This window comes from Chaetura pelagica, unplaced genomic scaffold, assembly GCF_000747805.2.
Source record: "Chaetura pelagica isolate M959 unplaced genomic scaffold, ChaPel_1.0 scaffold36, whole genome shotgun sequence".
NCBI lineage: Eukaryota > Metazoa > Chordata > Aves > Apodiformes > Apodidae > Chaetura > Chaetura pelagica.
This window is the reverse complement of record NW_009953726.1, coordinates 1,433,273-1,451,722: the sequence shown is the minus strand read 5'-3', so window position 1 is coordinate 1,451,722 and position 18,450 is coordinate 1,433,273. Positions and strand designations below refer to the sequence as shown.

General features: G+C 41.3%; 1 protein-coding gene across 1 annotated transcript in view; it reads left to right on the top strand.

Annotated features, from left to right (window-relative positions):
• The window catches only part of SYNE2 (spectrin repeat containing, nuclear envelope 2), a 165,656-nt gene that overhangs the window by 108,598 nt on the left and 38,608 nt on the right, over nucleotides 1-18,450 (top strand). Inside the window, exons 84-96 of the mRNA XM_010000671.1 lie at nucleotides 377-523; nucleotides 883-1,059; nucleotides 3,499-3,654; nucleotides 5,229-5,378; nucleotides 7,508-7,678; nucleotides 9,499-9,632; nucleotides 9,959-10,163; nucleotides 12,410-12,589; nucleotides 14,421-14,549; nucleotides 15,126-15,280; nucleotides 15,450-15,597; nucleotides 16,825-16,919; nucleotides 18,126-18,360. Coding sequence (XP_009998973.1) covers nucleotides 377-523; nucleotides 883-1,059; nucleotides 3,499-3,654; nucleotides 5,229-5,378; nucleotides 7,508-7,678; nucleotides 9,499-9,632; nucleotides 9,959-10,163; nucleotides 12,410-12,589; nucleotides 14,421-14,549; nucleotides 15,126-15,280; nucleotides 15,450-15,597; nucleotides 16,825-16,919; nucleotides 18,126-18,360 — 2,082 coding nt within the window. The remainder of the gene's footprint in view (nucleotides 1-376; nucleotides 524-882; nucleotides 1,060-3,498; nucleotides 3,655-5,228; nucleotides 5,379-7,507; nucleotides 7,679-9,498; nucleotides 9,633-9,958; nucleotides 10,164-12,409; nucleotides 12,590-14,420; nucleotides 14,550-15,125; nucleotides 15,281-15,449; nucleotides 15,598-16,824; nucleotides 16,920-18,125; nucleotides 18,361-18,450) is intronic.

Sequence of the window (18,450 nt, the reverse complement as noted above, 5' to 3'; positions counted from 1 at the left end):
TTGGCTGCTCCATGAGGCCCCCAAAACACCTCTTTCCTAACTAGGTGTCTGTTTTGCTCTCAGAATATCCCCAATATTATACTGCAGTTTAATTATTGCAGTGTTCTTCCTGGGCTGTTTTGCACATGTCTATCATCTTCACAGTTTTATACAAAGGTCTGTTATAATCAGAAATAATTTTATTTCAAATTTCTGAATTCTCAAACTTTTCTTAATATAAGTCATATGCCCCTCTGAAGCCCAGGGCTTCACTTCAGGTTCATGGTCTGATAATTGCAATTATAGTGCCTAAGCCTTTCTAAAAATACAGATTACACCTTCCTTGATATTTCTAACAAGCTGAGCGTAGAGGATTCATTACATGCTATACCCCCAGCTTCAGATGGAAAAACTTTCATCACGGGAAGCTATTGCTGAACTAATGACCTGGCTGGACCATGTGGAACAACAGCAGGGACAGGAGGAGCCAATAGATTCACTATGTAGTGCTGCCCATGTCAGAAACCTCCTTCAGAAGTACAAGGTAAGTGGGGAGCTGTAAGTCCAGGCCTTCTGCAAGGGGTTTGGCTGTGACAAGGGTGGAAACAGCCTGCAGGCGCTGTCATATCCTTCTTGCTCTTGGGAGGGTTCCTCAGACTAATGGTTATTTTCTGCAAAAATTTCAGTGGATGGAAGTAGCTACACAAATACTGAATGGTAAAATTTAAGAATTATTCCTACAGCCAGATCCCTTTCAGGATAATATTTTAGGCCAGTGTTCAGAATAAGCTGTGAATGCCCCATAACTGTGCCTTCAAGCATCATTGGAACTGATCAAATTAAAACTGCCAAACTAATTGTTTTACATTTTTGTTCTTTCTTTTTTAATTTCTCCCCCTCCAGGAATATATGATGGAAATGAACTTCAAACAGTGGATGGTAGATTTTGTTAACCAGTCACTCTTGCAGATGAGCACTTGTGATGTGGAAAGCAAGCGGTATGAAAGGACAGACTTCGCTGAGTGTCTCGGGGAGATGAACCTGAGGTGGCACAGGCTGCAGGCATCTCTGAACAGAAAGGTTTGACTGAATTATCTTTGCTTTCTCTCTCACTCCTCTGATCTGGCTTGTGCCAGGGCTCTGTATTTTGCAAGCAGCCTTTCTCCCCAAGTCTGGAAACACTGTTGAACACAGTGAGACTCTCTGCTGTCCTTCCGTCCTGCTGTCTCATGGGCAACCTTTGGAGTGGTCTCAGAGAGGAGCCCAGGTGTGGCTGGATCCAACCATTGTCTCACACCTGGCCCTTCCAAGGAGAGTGATTAAAATGTCTCAGTCTGAGGAAATGCTCAACCATCCAATACCCCTTGATTAGGTTACGGTGAAGTGACACTCAAGGTCTGTATTTGAATTAGGTTTAATTAAAAAGAATATCCCCAATATTATACTGCAGTTTAATTATTGCAGTGTTCTTCCTGGGCTGTTTTGCACATGTCTATCATCTTCACAGTTTTATACAAAGGTCTGTTATAATCAGAAATAATTTTATTTCAAATTTCTGAATTCTCAAACTTTTCTTAATATAAGTCATATGCCCCTCTGAAGCCCAGGGCTTCACTTCAGGTTCATGGTCTGATAATTGCAATTATAGTGCCTAAGCCTTTCTAAAAATACAGATTACACCTTCCTTGATATTTCTAACAAGCTGAGCGTAGAGGATTCATTACATGCTATACCCCCAGCTTCAGATGGAAAAACTTTCATCACGGGAAGCTATTGCTGAACTAATGACCTGGCTGGACCATGTGGAACAACAGCAGGGACAGGAGGAGCCAATAGATTCACTATGTAGTGCTGCCCATGTCAGAAACCTCCTTCAGAAGTACAAGGTAAGTGGGGAGCTGTAAGTCCAGGCCTTCTGCAAGGGGTTTGGCTGTGACAAGGGTGGAAACAGCCTGCAGGCACTGTCATATCCTTCTTGCTCTTGGGAGGGTTCCTCAGACTAATGGTTATTTTCTGCAAAAATTTCAGTGGATGGAAGTAGCTACACAAATACTGAATGGTAAAATTTAAGAATTATTCCTACAGCCAGATCCCTTTCAGGATAATATTTTAGGCCAGTGTTCAGAATAAGCTGTGAATGCCCCATAACTGTGCCTTCAAGCATCATTGGAACTGATCAAATTAAAACTGCCAAACTAATTGTTTTACATTTTTGTTCTTTCTTTTTTAATTTCTCCCCCTCCAGGAATATATGATGGAAATGAACTTCAAACAGTGGATGGTAGATTTTGTTAACCAGTCACTCTTGCAGATGAGCACTTGTGATGTGGAAAGCAAGCGGTATGAAAGGACAGACTTCGCTGAGTGTCTCGGGGAGATGAACCTGAGGTGGCACAGGCTGCAGGCATCTCTGAACAGAAAGGTTTGACTGAATTATCTTTGCTTTCTCTCTCACTCCTCTGATCTGGCTTGTGCCAGGGCTCTGTATTTTGCAAGCAGCCTTTCTCCCCAAGTCTGGAAACACTGTTGAACACAGTGAGACTCTCTGCTGTCCTTCCGTCCTGCTGTCTCATGGGCAACCTTTGGAGTGGTCTCAGAGAGGAGCCCAGGTGTGGCTGGATCCAACCATTGTCTCACACCTGGCCCTTCCAAGGAGAGTGATTAAAATGTCTCAGTCTGAGGAAATGCTCAACCATCCAATACCCCTTGATCAGGTTACGGTGAAGTGACACTCAAGGTCTCTATTTGAATTAGGTTTAATTAAAACTACAGAAGGAATGCAGATACTTCAATTATTATCTTAGGCTGCACAGTCATAAAGGCTGACATTTAGATCACAAGAGTACAGTGTATGTATATTTAAGCTGCACAACCTGAGAAAAAATCATGGTTAGGCCTTGTGTTACTTAATGATGGTAGGAAAGAAGATGGAGAGGGAGTAGGAGAAGAAAATATTAGAGGGATAGATAATAGACGATCCCCAGTCCTGGATCCAGCGTTGGGCCAGCCAGCGGGGGAGAGTTGGTTTCCTCAAGCCCACCATTGCAGCCCCATTTTATAGGCCTAGTTTCCTTGTTTTGCAAGGATGAGCAAGCCTGATTGAGTCATGAGCCTGAGCAGCTGGAGTGGACCTGCCCACCTCCGCTTCTCGATCCTTATCTCAATGGTTGTACCTACAGGCCCCAGGCCATCTGCAGCCATCATCTTTGTCTCCATCCTCTCAGGCTTTAGGGATGTAAACGAGACTTTGTTCGAGGGCTTACAATGGGATTTCCACACCAATTCCAGCATGTATGGTTCTGAGGGCTGGTCCCTCACACCCACATTGCCTTGTTTTCTTCCCAGAGAAAAGGCCAGATCCTGAAGAGCCAGTAAAACTGCTTAGCTTTTCCTTTCAAAATATCTGAGTAGTATTTTCAAGGTAAATATTGTCATCTCGAACTTTGTCGTGGAAGGGCGAGCCCTGTTTCTGCACACCACAAGGTTTAAGTAAAGTTAAAATAGTTCTGTAACTTACAGATACAAGACTTGCAACACATTTTGGAGGACATTACTGAAAATGAGAACAAATCACAGGCTCTACGCAGCTGGCTGGAAGCTCAGAGTGATCGACTGAGATCTTTACAAACCCCAGCAAGTCTCATCTCTGCACAGAACACATTAGATGATTGCAAGGTAAAAGCATTGTATTTATTGTATTTTTGTAAAAACATATATAGCACTTTACTGAATCTAGACAAAAGATCTGCACGGATTTTAATAGCAAAAATATAAATAAATGTAATTTCAACTAAAGCATGTTAGGTTCAGGTGATAAAGAGACAAGATTTGCTTTTAATATTCATTGCTATTTTATGTTTTTTTCCTCAAACTGAAGATGGATCTGTTCTTCCATGGTATTTGAAGTGTTGTGCAACAATATTGTAGATCTTATTGTGAGATGCCTACAAAAGAAGTAGTTCTGAGTTAAGCACAGCCATGGCAAAAGCTGTCAATTCCATTAGTTTGAAGAGCTCTGGTGGTGTAAGTGTTGAGGAAACAACACAGTCCCATTTGTAACAGGAAAATTTAGTCTCCACACACCAGCCTCAACTATCTGTGTGTCCTTTGGTTTTGTTGGATTTTTCAAGGCATCAGCTTCCTCAAAATTAGTACAGGTGCAGCCAGTGAGTATTTGGCTATTTATTCTGACAGTCTCCTGTTTTCATTCAGTGCACTGTTCCCTCTCTACAGTTTACCATGGAATATTTGGTCCTTCATTGCCATGGTTACCTGTCTCTCCTGTAGTAGGCTGCCTTTATTGCCTAGAGTGGTCTGTTACACAGAATCTCTCTGAAGCACTCAGAAATGTACTGAGGGGTCAGAATGGGAGAAAGACACAGGGTATTTTTGACTAAAACACTAACCTGCTCATCACAGCAAGGTACAGTGCTAGGATGCAGGTGGCTGCATTATTTCATTAAAATTAATTTGCTCAATAAAAATGAGGTCCAAATTTGAAAATGTTTTTTGGGACGGTAAGTAGGGAGGGAAAAGGATATGGCTTTAAGTGTAGTATTATAGGAAAATGTTGCAGCCCATTGTTCATGTGGTTATTTATTCATGTTATGAAGAACTTAGTGCTGAACTTTCCCCTGCAAGTCAAGGCCAGCTTAAAATACTGCTGTTGTGTTGATAGGAAAGTTATTCTCCCAGACATCTTCACTGATTTCAGTGGGGTTTCACCCATGGGAGAAAACATCTGACTAAGAGGACAAGCTGAAAATAACTTTCTAGAAGTTGTTAGAATGTCAGGCACTCTCCTTTTTAAAAAACAGTTCCTATCTTACCTTTGTCTGCTGGAGCAGAGGAGGACTGGGGTGCTGACCTGCCCAAGGGAGAGTTCAGCTGCATTAACAGAAAAACTTCTGCTTCTAGCAAGGCACAAAGAGACCTGCACGGTGGCTGAGGAGTTAGCTCTGATGATTTCCTTTCCAAGCATGATGTTCAGTGCTCATGCTGACATTAAGCAGACTGATTCTAGCTCTACCTGCAGGAGACTGTCTAAAGCAGCCACTGTCATTTTTAATTCCTGTAAAGCAGTTCTTCTGTATCAGAGTTGAAATACTGATGGTGTTGCATGACTGAAGAATTGCAGAGTTATTTTTAAAGAAGGAATGTTTGTCTAAGCTCCTCACAGAAGGTTTTTGCTGTGGTCTCATTAAAAGACCTTATGTATCTTTTTTTTTTTTTTTTTTTTTTCCATTTAGGAGCTAGAAAATCAACTCATAACTAAATCCAAAACTCTTGATGAGCTCAAACAGAGTGTGGCTTTGAATGGCAGTGTAGAACAAACTCCAGAAGTGCTGTCTCTTGGAATAGCTGAGCTGTGTGAAATGATGGACAGTGTTGCAAGCCAGGTAAAAGTTTTGTTTCTGTTCAAATTTCCTCCACTACATATCCTTACCTCCAATGTTATTAATCTTCTAGTACAAAAAAAAAAAACTAGTACAAAAATGATGCTAAGCATTCCTTATTCTTTATCTTACCTTTCCTTAGAACTTCGTCTTAAGTCAAGCTGCCTACTCCTGCCTTGTTCTCACTGTAGCTTTTCCATCTCCCAACTACTCTTTTTTCCACACACCTGAATGGCTTTCACAGTCTTCAAATCCTGTGTAGTTTCCAGTTGCTTCAAGCAGAATCTGGCAGATTGTCTTCCCATGCAAATTGACTCCCTGGCACTTTGCATTTATAGTTATAGTATCTTTATACTTGGAACTGATCTTTATCTAGATGTACTTGATAGGTGCAGAAGATATAATAGTGAGTACATTTATGGATGAAAATGTGTGATAATAAGTAACCATTTACTGTAGAGGATTCTACGAGATGCAGTGATTGTGTTTCTAGTTAAGATTCCCTTTCTATTGTAAATGCTTAGCTTTTGTTCCTCAAAAACTTGATGAATCCTAAACCTTTTTGCTTGAACTCTTCCACATGAGGTGTCAGTCCAGAATGGACTGCTTCTTGTTTTAGGTTTCAACATAAATTATGTGGCTGTTTCTTACCAAAAGAGCAGAGAAATTGTTGTATGTGTACATGATGAAAGTTTTTCCTTCTGCTGTAGAGCTGGGGATATAAATTGGCATCATTGACAGCCTAGTGCTTGATTATTCTTAGAATCACCATGGGTCACATTAATTTTAGTACTTTTATGACTGAAGTATGGAACCTACCAACTGCAGAATGTTCTTACAGCCTAGCTGTTGCATGTGCAATGAAACAGTGACTGCAACTTTCTTTCCACAGGTGACTGCTCTCAGCAGAGCCAGGCTGTAATTTCAAATATAGGTCTAAGGAGACATGACACCTTGATTGTGTTGTATTTTCCATAGGCTGATCTCAAGACTGTGGGTCTGTGGCCCAGAGACATATCATGAGTATGATGTCTTTCCATCTTCCTTGTGTGGGCAATAATTAGCTGCAGGCTACAAAAAGCAATTAAAGTTCCTCCCACCTATACCATGATTCAGATGAGAATAGGGGTGATTAATCCATCTATTCCTGCATGCCTGGAACTAGAATAATAGAATACAATGTTCCATGCTGTCTATTCAGCATGCATTATGGTGTAGAAAAGTTCATCTTCCATTGTGTGAAGCACAGTCAGAACTGAAATCTGGTCTCTGGCTTTGCCAGGTGCATGGAGACATGCTTGTTTGCTTGCCTGGTTTTCATGCTTTTCTCAAAGCATCTGGTATTGGAAGGACTGAAAATAGATATTGAGGTAGTTTAATGTTTTGTCTAACCCAGGACACACATTATGTACTTATAGAGAAGGATAAAAATGACAAAAAAATCCCCAACAGCCTGTGGATTGGTGTTTGTAATGTCTAGGAGTATGTGGCAAATGGAAACCATGCCTGCCCCAATACAGATTAAATAACTGTAATAATGAAAAATACACAGAAAACAAAGAGCATACCCATCATTTAATTTTATATGAGAATTCTGAAGTTCCTAGGCTGTGATTCAGGTGGGCCTGCATTGTTAGAGCACAATGGCATAAGAGAGATAACAGCTCTCCAGAGTATTGTAGTATCATTGTCTTCCATACGAAACAATTTCTGTTCAACTTTTCATTAAAAGGAAACTTGCTCTCTGGATCAAGCTATCTGCTTCCAAGAAGGTTAAGGCTCTCAGCTTCTTCCCTCTTCAGGTTGATTTTGTCAGGAAGGAGTAAGCTGTTCATTATTTCAGTACTTAGTACTTTTTGGGGGTTCTGGAGTTGTGGCTGACACAGTAGTGGTACCTTGAACTCTGGTTAAACTTGTATTTCTATAAAGTTTTTACATTTCACTCTAAATGCTGTTTACTGCTTGGTTTGAAGCCTTCACAATTCCTTGCCATGTAGGAAAATACTCCAGTTTGCAACACTCTTGTGGATTGTCATGGAGTGAGCATTAAGCTTGGATTTTTCAGTCAGTTTAAAGGTGATTTATATGTCAGGACTACCCAAGAAATAGTAACAAAAGTGGTTAATTTGCAGGTTGCCCAGTTAAAGACCTCGATGCAGTCAATATTGGAGCAGTGGAGAGTATATGATGAAGTTTATGCAGAAGTCAGCCTGATGACAACGAGATATTTGTACTGCACAGACCAATGCAAACCTTCTGTGCTGTCACTGGAAGCTTTGAAAAAACAGATCAAAACTCTCCAGGTAAATCTACTGAAGTTGTCTTAGTTCTGTATTTCCTTCTGCACCCTTAAACAAAAAACAAACTCCACTGAGGAGAAGACAGAAAAAATTATCTGAGCAGCTTCCTCTTTATTATAGTGCCATTGAAGTCAGTGGGATTTATTTGTTTGTTTGTTTGTTTGTTTTTTTATTACTGCCAGAGGTACTGAGGACTAGTTTTAGACTTTGTACTCTATTTAGTACATAAGTTCAGCTTTGATACAATTTAGGTACCACGGTTCAAGAGAGAAGCTGCTGCCATCTCTGCCTTACTTGTAGGCTGGCAGAGCCTCCATTTTGGGTTGCAAAGATTCCTTGACATTTTAGTCTTCTGCACTTGCTGGAAGCCATCCACGCATGAAGCACTAGGTCTTCATGCTCCTTTGTTCTACACAGTCCAGATGGACATGTGCACTCCACCACCATCCCTCATGCTAATGTCTCAGGCCATGTCTAATCCCCATGAACAGAGGGAAGTTTGGCTGAAAATACAGTTGGCAAAGGAAATTTGCCTCTTCACTTGTGCTTCCCAGGGGAATGCCCTGCCATAAGGCTGTAGCATAACCTGGAAGGAGATGCCTGAGCATTGGTTCTGGGACTCAGTGCAGAAATGAAGGGGAGCTGGGAGAAAATTGGAGAAGGAGCCTGGCTCTAGGCACGTGATTTGAATGCTCTCTTTGGGGTAGTATGTCCCAGCCACTGTGCCAGTGGCCACTGACACGTTGCATTAAAGTGTTACTGGCATTAGAGCATCTTACCATATATAAACAGCACGGGAGTCCAAGTACAGGACCCAGGATTCCTCTTCCCAAAAGCTGTGGCTTGGGTGGATGCACTGGGGCAAATCAGGGGGATCCCCAAGCCTGGCATTTCCAGTTCCTCCAGGGCAAAGTCAACTGTTCAGTTGCTCTCCAGAGACCTGGAGTTTCCCGTGCAACCTCTGAATGAGATTGAGCTTAAATGCCAGGTGTGATTGCTCTGGATTGTCCTGCTGCTCTGCTTGGCTGTTAGAGTCTAAGTGGGGCACCCAGGGCAGGCAGCCAGGTTGGCCCCAGGACCGAACATTTTACAGGTACAGCTAAAACCCTCTTGCCTAGCTATAAATAAGTGTTGAAAAGCTGTGTAAACATGCCCTGCTTCAGCGTAAATAAGGCCTGTTTTCTTTTTTTTTCAAGTTTTATCATAAGTGGTGCAGCCCAGACTGAGGCTTTGAGCCCTGGGTACATGTCTGTTGGCAGTAAAACCTGAATAAGCACTTTCCCACCCTCACAGAGGGACACCTAATAAATGGAAGGAACCAGGCACCTTCTTACCTTCTTCCTTTCATTACCCTATTTGTTGTTAATCTGGGTCCGTTCACAGATACAGTCCATGGCAGAGTTCTGGAATTGCCTCTATAAGGAGGGAGAACACACAGCCAGGGACAGGAGTTGTGAAGCCAACTCTACTGCCAGTAGAAATATCCCTGAGACAGTGGCTTAAAATAAAAACATTTCTGGTTTCTAGTTAATTAATTTATAATCAGTTCAAGGATGTGGGTTTGTTAAATGAGCTGCTGCTTTAAAACCAAATGAATTACATCAGTTTAAAGTAGGCCTCCTGAATGATTTTTTTTCATTTAGACCATTTTACCTCTCTCTTAGCTTCCTATTTTTTAGGATCAGGTATTATATTTTTCCCAAACATTTTAATCCATGCTGCAAACATGTGGCATTATTGCTGCCCTATTCTCTCCAGTCTGTAGGGGAAGCTCTTCTTGGGCTGTTCACCTCCACAACTAATGGCAATAATCTATTTTGCAGTCTCTTCAAGATGAATCAGAGAGCAGTGAGGAAAGCTGGACCAGGCTCCAGGCTGCTGCCAGGAACCTGAAGAAGAACTGCTCCCCCTCCTTTGCAGAGATTATTGAGCAGAAGTGCACGCACGCACGCACCAGGTGAGCTTGGGGAAAAGCCCCCCAGTTATTAGTGTTTAAAGGAAAAAAAAAATGAAGTCCCTGAGGCAGGACTTGAAGGTCAGTCACATTTTAAAATCAATATTAATATGATTGACCTGTCTAATGGTACCTGTGTGAGGAGGAGCTGATAGAACCTTTTTTGTGATGGATCACAAAGCACAAGATGATGCGACATCAGCAGGCTTTGGTAACTTTCGGTAACTTGGGTTTGAATGCAGAGAAACTCCCACAGGAATCCTACACCAGGTCATACTCTGGAGGAGTATCCACTAGGAAAATGTTCTTACCCTTTGCTATGTTGGCAGGTGGAACTCAGTAAACGAAGACATTACAGATCAACTGCGGGCGGCCCAAGCGACCCTGCAGCTTTGGGAGCCTTACAATGCTTCATGCACTGAGGCAGCAGCCAAGTTACTACAGCACGAAGAGCAGTGCACTCAACTCTTGGATGCTCACCTGCCTGAGGATAACATGATAGAAAACCTGACACAGAGGATACAGGATATAAAGGTACGTGAATATGTTTCTGCTGCTTGGTACAAACCAGGATTTCTTTTTGAGAAACAAACCAAAAGAAACCTCTTCTTTCTTGCCCCTCCCCCAAATCCAGTCAGTGGAAAACATAAAATCTGTGTGTTTTTTTCCATTCACAGGCACCTTTATATTTCCTTTAAATACTCTGACCAGATCCTGAGACCAAACCAAACTAGACTTAGCATAGGATGAGAAGAGAGAAGAGGGAAGCAATCAACTAATAATAGAATGATTTGAGTTGGAGGACACCTTAAAGATCATCTAGTTAATCTGCCATGGGCAGGAAAACCTCCCCCTAGAACAGGTTGCTCAAAGCCCCATCCAACCTGGCCTTGAACACTTCCAGGGAGGCGACACCCACAGCTCTCCTGAGCAACCTGTTCCAGTATCTTACCACCTTCACACTCATGCTCCATTTCTGCCCCTTTCTGCTCTATATAAAGAATCAGGCCTGTGTTGGAAAGAATCATTAAACCAGAAATTACTTACTTTGTGGAGCACTGATTGGGAGGAGAGATAATATCTGCTGGAACAATAGCTGGGGCAACAGTTTTCCAGAACACAGGACCATCTTGAGGTCTTTAACAGTTTTCAAATTTGTTTTATTTGGGTTTGGTACTTTTTTTTTGGCCTGGTCTGGTAAGTTCACAGATTTCTGAGCTCATTAGATTATTCTAAATGCTTCTAACTTTAGGCAAATGAAGTCTCATGCTGAGACCACAGGGTGCATTTGACTCTCTCAGGCAGCAAAGCTGTTGTTAGATTCTGACATTTTTGGTTTCTTCAGACTGCAATAATAATTCTAATTTCAGGACAGAGCAATGATTCATCATGCTTTATGAACCTCTAGCCACATTTTGGAAGAAGTCCAAAGTACTCCATTTTGCATGTGCCCAAATAAGAAGCTTTACATTATGGGAAAGAGAACTTACCTATTTCTTCTTATGTCAGAAACAACTGACAGCAGCAAAACTTGGACCAAAACATTTTCACGGTTTTTTGATCTATAAGTGGATGTGACATAAATTCATCAATATGTCATCAAAAAGGCATCACATTTTTTAGACATTTTGGGAAGAGTTTTGCACCTACTATGCAAGGTGTGACCACTAGAGTGCCACTAGCACTGTAGATCCTGTCCTGGTGTGTGGGTAGGACACATGGAATTCATTGTGCTTGAAGTTTATTTATTTATTTATTTATTTATTTATTGTGATTTAAGTGGCTAGAAGAATGGGAATCAGTGGTGTGGCATATGGGTGGTGTGTATTTAAAAAATACTTGTGTATTACAAAACTGTATTCTAACCTCTCTAGTCTTCTCTGGTATATATTAGGAAAGATTACAGTTTTATGGAACTCTGTCACCACAAAAAAAGAAAAATAATGTCCTATATAGAGAGGAAGAAATCAAAATGGGATATTTACTAAATGACTGAGGTGGCAGTTTATAATATGATTCAGAAACTAAAAGACATTTTGCTTTTTAGGGAAACATGTCTGCTATTTGCTATCAGTCACAAGCCTGGTATCATTACTCACAGGAAAGACAATATACAGTGGCAAATCCCAGGGGGGCTGATGGCTAAAAGTAAATGACAGTTCTAGAAATAGGTAAATTTCAAGATGACACCTTGCTATTCTTTGTCCAGGTCAAAAAAAAATAAAAATCAAGTACATGGAATGAGTACAGAATTATTCCCCTTGTTCTTGTGCTGCCTCTAGAGTTTAATTTTGTAGCATCATTTTTGTATTAAATAGGAGCAAACAAAACCAAAACCGCAGTCCTCCGTCACTAAGGGATCCAATGTACTGGCATGTTTGTAATATTGTAGCATTTGTAATATTGTAATAATGCTGAAGCATTTCTCAGCTGCAGCATGGGCCAGTTTCTCCATCTGCTAGTGTAAATCGCTTCTGTAGAGAGAGATTCTGATTTCTCTCCCTAATCTCCTCCGTAGCAGTAATACCCCCCTGCCTGAAGTCACTGGTGTTCCATTGAACTTTGAACTGTGCCTTTCCCAGCACTAGAGTCAATGGATACAATTCCCATTATCCTCTGAGTAAAAGGCTGAAGCTTTCACCACAAGCCAAATTTGGCTCCCAGAGGAGATCAACAAAAAGAGCTTAGTTACAGCAACAAAAGATACTAAATGAAAGTGGCACATGAATGACCATCTGATTAATTTGCTGACTTAATTTTCTTTCCCCTTCTCTCATCAGAATTTACAGCCTGGCCTTCAGAACATCGTAGGATGCCGTACCCAGATGTACTTGCTGGCTGATCAGATACAGCAGCAGGCTGGGTCAGCTGCACAAGCCATTCTGTTGGAGAAGCTGCAGCCACTCCAGAGAGCATCCTATTTGGAAGAGATGTTGCAGGGGAAGCTAGAGGAATGTGAGGTAATTTTTTTAATATTAAATTCACCATCAGTGTGAGAGAACTTTGTCATTTGGGAGCTGGGGCTGTTTAGTCTGGAGAAGAGGAGGCTGAGGGGAGACCTCATTGCTCTCTACAACTACCTGAGAGGAGGCTGGAGTGATGAGGGGGACAGCTCTTCTCCCTGGTGACGTGTGATAGGACCAGAGGGAATGGGTGCAAGCTGCACCAGGGGAGGTTTAGGTTAGGTATTAGGAAGCATTTTTTCACTGAAAGGGTTGTCAGGCATTGGAATAGATTGCCCAGGGAAGTGGTGGAGTCACCATCTCTGGATGCATTTAAACAGCATGTGGACCTGGTGCTGAGGGACATGGTCTAGTGGTGAGCTTGTGCTGTTAGGTCTAGGGCTGGGCTGGATGATCTTGGAGGTCTCTTCCAGCCAGGGACACACTGTGTGATTCTGTGATGAGAGCCCTGTTCTTCTTGAATTGAAATGAAAAGCTGGACAGTATGATCCACTGTGGAAGGAAATAACACGTGAAGCCAGGTGGACAGATGAAGGAAGGGTTTCACCCTTCTTACCTGCTTGTGTGGCCCTTACAAGCCTTTGTAAGTGGGCCTGTTACAGTCAAGCAGTATGGGATTCCCAGATGATTAAAGATTAGGAAATGTATTTTTATTCTATAAACTTTGAAGTTGTCAAGGTTTCTCAGCTCTGTCTTGGGAGAAGCCTAAGGGCTTCATTTTGCTTTGATAAGAATGCACACCATGTACCCCAAACCAACGGAAAACTGTGGTCATTTGATGTAATTTTGAAGACCAGATTCACATCCCTGTTCAGGCAGAGTAGGGAGGGACCTGGATCCAGGTTTCCTCATAAGATGCTCTGCTCACAGGAGTGCTGTGGAATTGACTTCCCCTCTCTGCAGGTATTCCTGAGAAAACTTTGAAGCAAATGTACTGCTCTGCATTTACTGATATAAAACTAGTCTGTTCCTGTGAAAAACCCAGGTTTCCATCAATTGTTCTGTTCTAAAGAAAACCCAGATTCATAAAAAAAATGTTCAGCCAGCTGTTTATGACTCCATCTACCAGCACAGTTCAATGGCTGGAAGCCAGGTATCTTTGTGAATATAACACATTTCTCATATTCCCAGTGAACTTCTTGCTCCATGAAAAAATTCATTTCTGGCCAGTAATTTTCTCTGGCATAACTTTCCAGCATTACCACAGAACTGTCTCACTCCCTGCACCAATTTTTGCCATTCATTCCTTGTAAAAATGATGTGTTCTAAGAGATGGGGAGCTTAATTCTTGCAAGAAAAAGCTTCCCCAGTGCTCTTCTCCCTGACTCAAAGAAACCAACCTAATGAATAAAATTGAATCAAACTGAAGGTTGAATTCCAGCCCTAGATATTTCAGCCCACAAAGCTCAGGTAAGCTGCACAGCCTTGCCTGTAGGCACGTGGGAGCAGGCCCTGTGTGTTGTAGCTCAAAGGAAGCTCATTTTCACAAGTTTCTTCCTTCTGATAAACCAAGTTTTGGCTTTCCAATTTCACAGCAAATCAAACAGCCCAAAGCTACAAAAAAGGTATTTCAGATGCGCCATTTCCTTTTGTAAATGCATGAATCTCTCAGGATTTCGAGATCCGGTTTCTTGCTCTCTGCTTTGGCTTAAATCTTCCCCTTATTCAGTGCAAAAACTGAAAAAGTTCAGTTAGTGGGTTTTAAATGCTTTGGAATTTGGATTTAACATCTGTTTATTTTCCTGAAAATACGATTATGGTCCTTTTTAATATACTGAATATGTCTGTTGAATAATAATTAACCATAAATATGCAATATTTACCCTAGTTCAACCTTTCACAACTGGAGGATTTTGAGAACTGCCTTGAAACACTGGAGGGTCATGTCAAGAACTGCACAGATGCCTTTGATAGTCTCTGTCTAGAGGGAGGAACAGACAACTCAGAATTGCTCATGGTAGGTTTGGATTCCTAAGTGCAAAAAGATATATTCTCAGGATTTAAGTGTTCATAGGATACCAGCTCTTGTCTACTTCAAGAAACTCTTTGTTATAAGTATCATAGTTACAGCACTTTGATCAGAGTGACTATAATCTCATCCAAAGCACAAAAAGCAATTATTTAAGTTCATAAAAACTCTAGATACACATTGCAGGCCAAATGTCTGCATTGTGGGGAGGAAAATCATAGATTTGGAGTTGACGTGAGATGCTTTTCCCTAGCTTTGTTCTGGAGCCACCCTATTGCCCTCAGTGGAGAGTGCAAAACAAATCTGCAAGTACCAGCTCTTGAGCATCTGTTCAGTTCTGTTGGAAATAGGGGCCTAGTATAAGGGAATTTAACTTCTTTGTTTCCTGTATTCTTTGAAGTTAACTCAGAAATGTTAGGGTTTTTTGGGTTAGTGTTTTGGATACGTAACCTTCAGATGCTTCCTACAGAAGTTGCTTCTGTATTTCTTTGCGATGAAAGAAAGGCAGCATTTTTTGCAATTAATTAATTAATTTATTTAAATTTATGGGTTTTTTTCTTCCAGAATCACACACTGGAGCTTGCTGCACTTTCTCCAAGCATAGAGAGTTTGAATGAAGCAAGCATTAGGCTACCACTCAGTGACTTCACCCTGAAGAAAATGCAGAGCCTGACTCGGCAGTGGAGTCAGAAAACAGCAACTGCTCTGGAACGCTGCAGGTCTGAAAGGCAAAACACTGCTAACCATTCCCTTTTCTGTGAGGAAAATCAAAGCCAAATGAAAGCATGGGAAGTCTTACAATCTGTTCTTAGTTTTCTTAGGGGCTTTCCAAGTTGAATTCCTGCCCTTTCAACACATTAGTTTCTGATTATTTCTTCTGTTTTGCAGTGTGCTTGAGGGAACTCAAGAAGATGAAAAGAAATTCTTTGAGAAATGTGAAAACTGGATGAAATTCCTAGAAAAAATGAAAGAGGCCTTAAAAACAAATATTCCAGGACAGTTTGAAGAACTTCAAGAGCAACAGAGAGTGTATGAGGTACAGATAAGTCTAAAAATTGAAGCATCTTCTTGAAAGGTGAAGGTGGGGACAAAATCACTAGAAAATACTATGCCTTTTGAAATTACATCTGGACAGAGTTTTACAGATGTTCTTCTGTAAAGAGTTTTTCACTCTTTTGAAATGTGGCCTTGTGCTTGTTCAGAAGAAAACCTTGAAATGTGAAAATTCTTTTCCAAAATGGATGGAAAAGACATTTAGGAGTACATTCTCAAGTACTGTATCATGGAAGTCCTAGATTTCTCCAACCCTGACGTTACTTGCCTGTCTGTTTGTCCTACAGTGCTGAAGCCTGTGGGAACTAGCTGGGCATTTTGCTGGTGATCTGGCATGAACCTTACCAGTTTCTGGAAAAACTGGATTTAAAATGAAATATTTTGACAACATATTTCCATTTTGACCAGTTGTTAGATTTTGGTGGCAGTCTCTTTCACTGGCATTTTTTCCAAACACTTGGAATTTGTTACAGAGAGCACTAGTGCTTTATACATGTGTGGCAGTATCCACTCAGAGAAGGTACGTTGCGTGCTAGCAGTAGCATGTGGATGCAGTTCTAAGCAGTCCATCTATAGACTTTGTCCTAGTGGCAGGAGTTTGGTAAAACAACCAAAATATGGGGGAAAAATCACGTGGTGAATGCAACAGCTCATGAACTGTTAGGGTGGACTTTGTGCAGCTGCAGTGGGCCAGAGCTTCACACTGCCTGAAGTGCTGCTGCTAATTCCATGGGGTGTTATCTCTCTGCATGTTCGTGATATTCATTAGCACCTACAGAAAGTTATTTTCCCTTAATCAGGACAACTTAGACCTCTCCTTCATTCATGGCAATGAAATTATTGATAGAATAAACTTTTGTTTATTGTAATAAAGACTAAATTCACCCTTATATGTAGCTTCTTTATACCTTTTCTATGGGCTTATGTCTGGACTGCATTTCTCCTGAGTCCAGCAAACTTTAGGCTTTGTACTGATTACCTGTAACACACAGCTCCCAGTGGATTCTGCTATCACATATGTGCAAATTCCTCCTGATACCCAAAAAATGTGGAATCTTTTAGGATGCGTTTGACACTAGCACTTAAAAATAACAGAGCTTTCAGCATTTAAAATTATATAAAAGCTGTCACTTGTGAGGAGCAGAACCAACTTTCACAGCAAAGCTGTTTCAGTGAATAGTTAAAACTGTTGTTCTCATGGTATTTTCAGATGCTGCAAACTGAGATTTCCATAAATCAGCAGACATTTGATTCTATCATAAACAAAGTTCTACTGTCCTTGGAATCTGGAGAAGCAGAGAAAAGGTAACCTTTTTTATTTTCTCCCTAAGATCTTGGTAATTCAGTGAATACGATCTCTTCCCTGGAGTTGGTCTTGAATCTTTGCTCCCATCAGGACATAAACCCACTGCATTGTGGATAGGAACTGGATGTTCTGGCTAACAAAAATAATTGCTCCAGGACAGGAGGCTTCCTTGTCTTCTGCTATGCTGTGGTTTTTGAAACTGTAACTGTTGAGGAGGATCCTTTTTTTCTCTTCCTAAACCCCTCTACTTTTTAAAGTACAGAGGTGTGAGACTGTCCATGTGGCTCCTGGCACACATGACAGAGCATTGAATCATTGGCCACACAACCCAACCCATGTGGTAGCTAAATCTGTTTTTTTTGTCAGTATGAACTTACACTTTTCTTTTAATCAACAGAGAGTGAGAAGCATCAAGGAATGTTTGTGAACAGAGGTTGAAATGTCACAAGCATTTTTTCTGTCAAGACATGACTCCTCTCTGCCAGAGCTTGCTGCTTCCAGAGGGTTGGCAGGACAGTGTGTGCACTCCCCTCAGCCACTTCAGTATGAGGTCCATAGGTTGGCTTAAAGCTGCACAGGAATGTAGAGCTAAATTAAGCAAAGCTGCTGGATTTTTGTGTTGAATCTAGCCCCACAAACATGGGTGTTTGTCTAAGAGCTAATGTGTGGGCCATGGCCTCCTGCACAGGAGCAGAATTGATAGATGGTGATTGTCTTAATCACTCCAGCTAGATCTGCTGGATCCATGTTGTGAGGCCAAAAAACTGCTTGACTAGGTTCAATAACAACACAGAGCCTTTTCACTTTGCAGTTAGGTCCTACTGCTGCAGGATACAATGATGGTTGAACCCTTGCTTACAGCCTGGGAAAAGCACAGATCAATTTTGTAGCATAATCAGAGACCTTGTCTCACTTGCACTGACCTTGTCCTTCAGAGAAGTGTTTAGTGCATGTTGTTTCTGTGGTTTCTATACTATGCATGTTGCTATACCACAATAGCAAGAATGACTTGCATTGTCATTCTTCTATCAGGTAAAAGGGTTTTTGTATTGCTTATAAGATGGCATATGGAGAGTAGGGCTGAGCTGCATAGAGTTTTTTTGCATAGTTGGGTATTGTAACTGGAAATGGAAATTCATCACAATTACTGTAAAATGCAGCCATGAGGTCAAAATCCATTGACACTCAACACTTGTCATTTTCAGAACGGAGTTTATTTCCAAGCTCACTTTGCTGAAGGAGCAGTGGCAGAACGTTATCTGGACAGTTCAGCAGAGGAAGAAAGATATCGATGGGCTCGTGAGCCAGTGGCAGCTCTTCAGGAGTTCCCTGCGGAGTCTCAGCAGATTTCTTGATGATACAAACAGCTTCCTCAAAGCTATGAAGAGCCAGGACTGCTATAGCCTTTACCAGCTTAGAAATCTAATTCAGGATTGCAAGGTACTGTATTTGTTTCTCTTAAATCTAAAATCTGTGGGGTTTTTTCCTCAGACTGAAACAACTTCTGTCCAGTAAGGTAAAAAGCTTTAA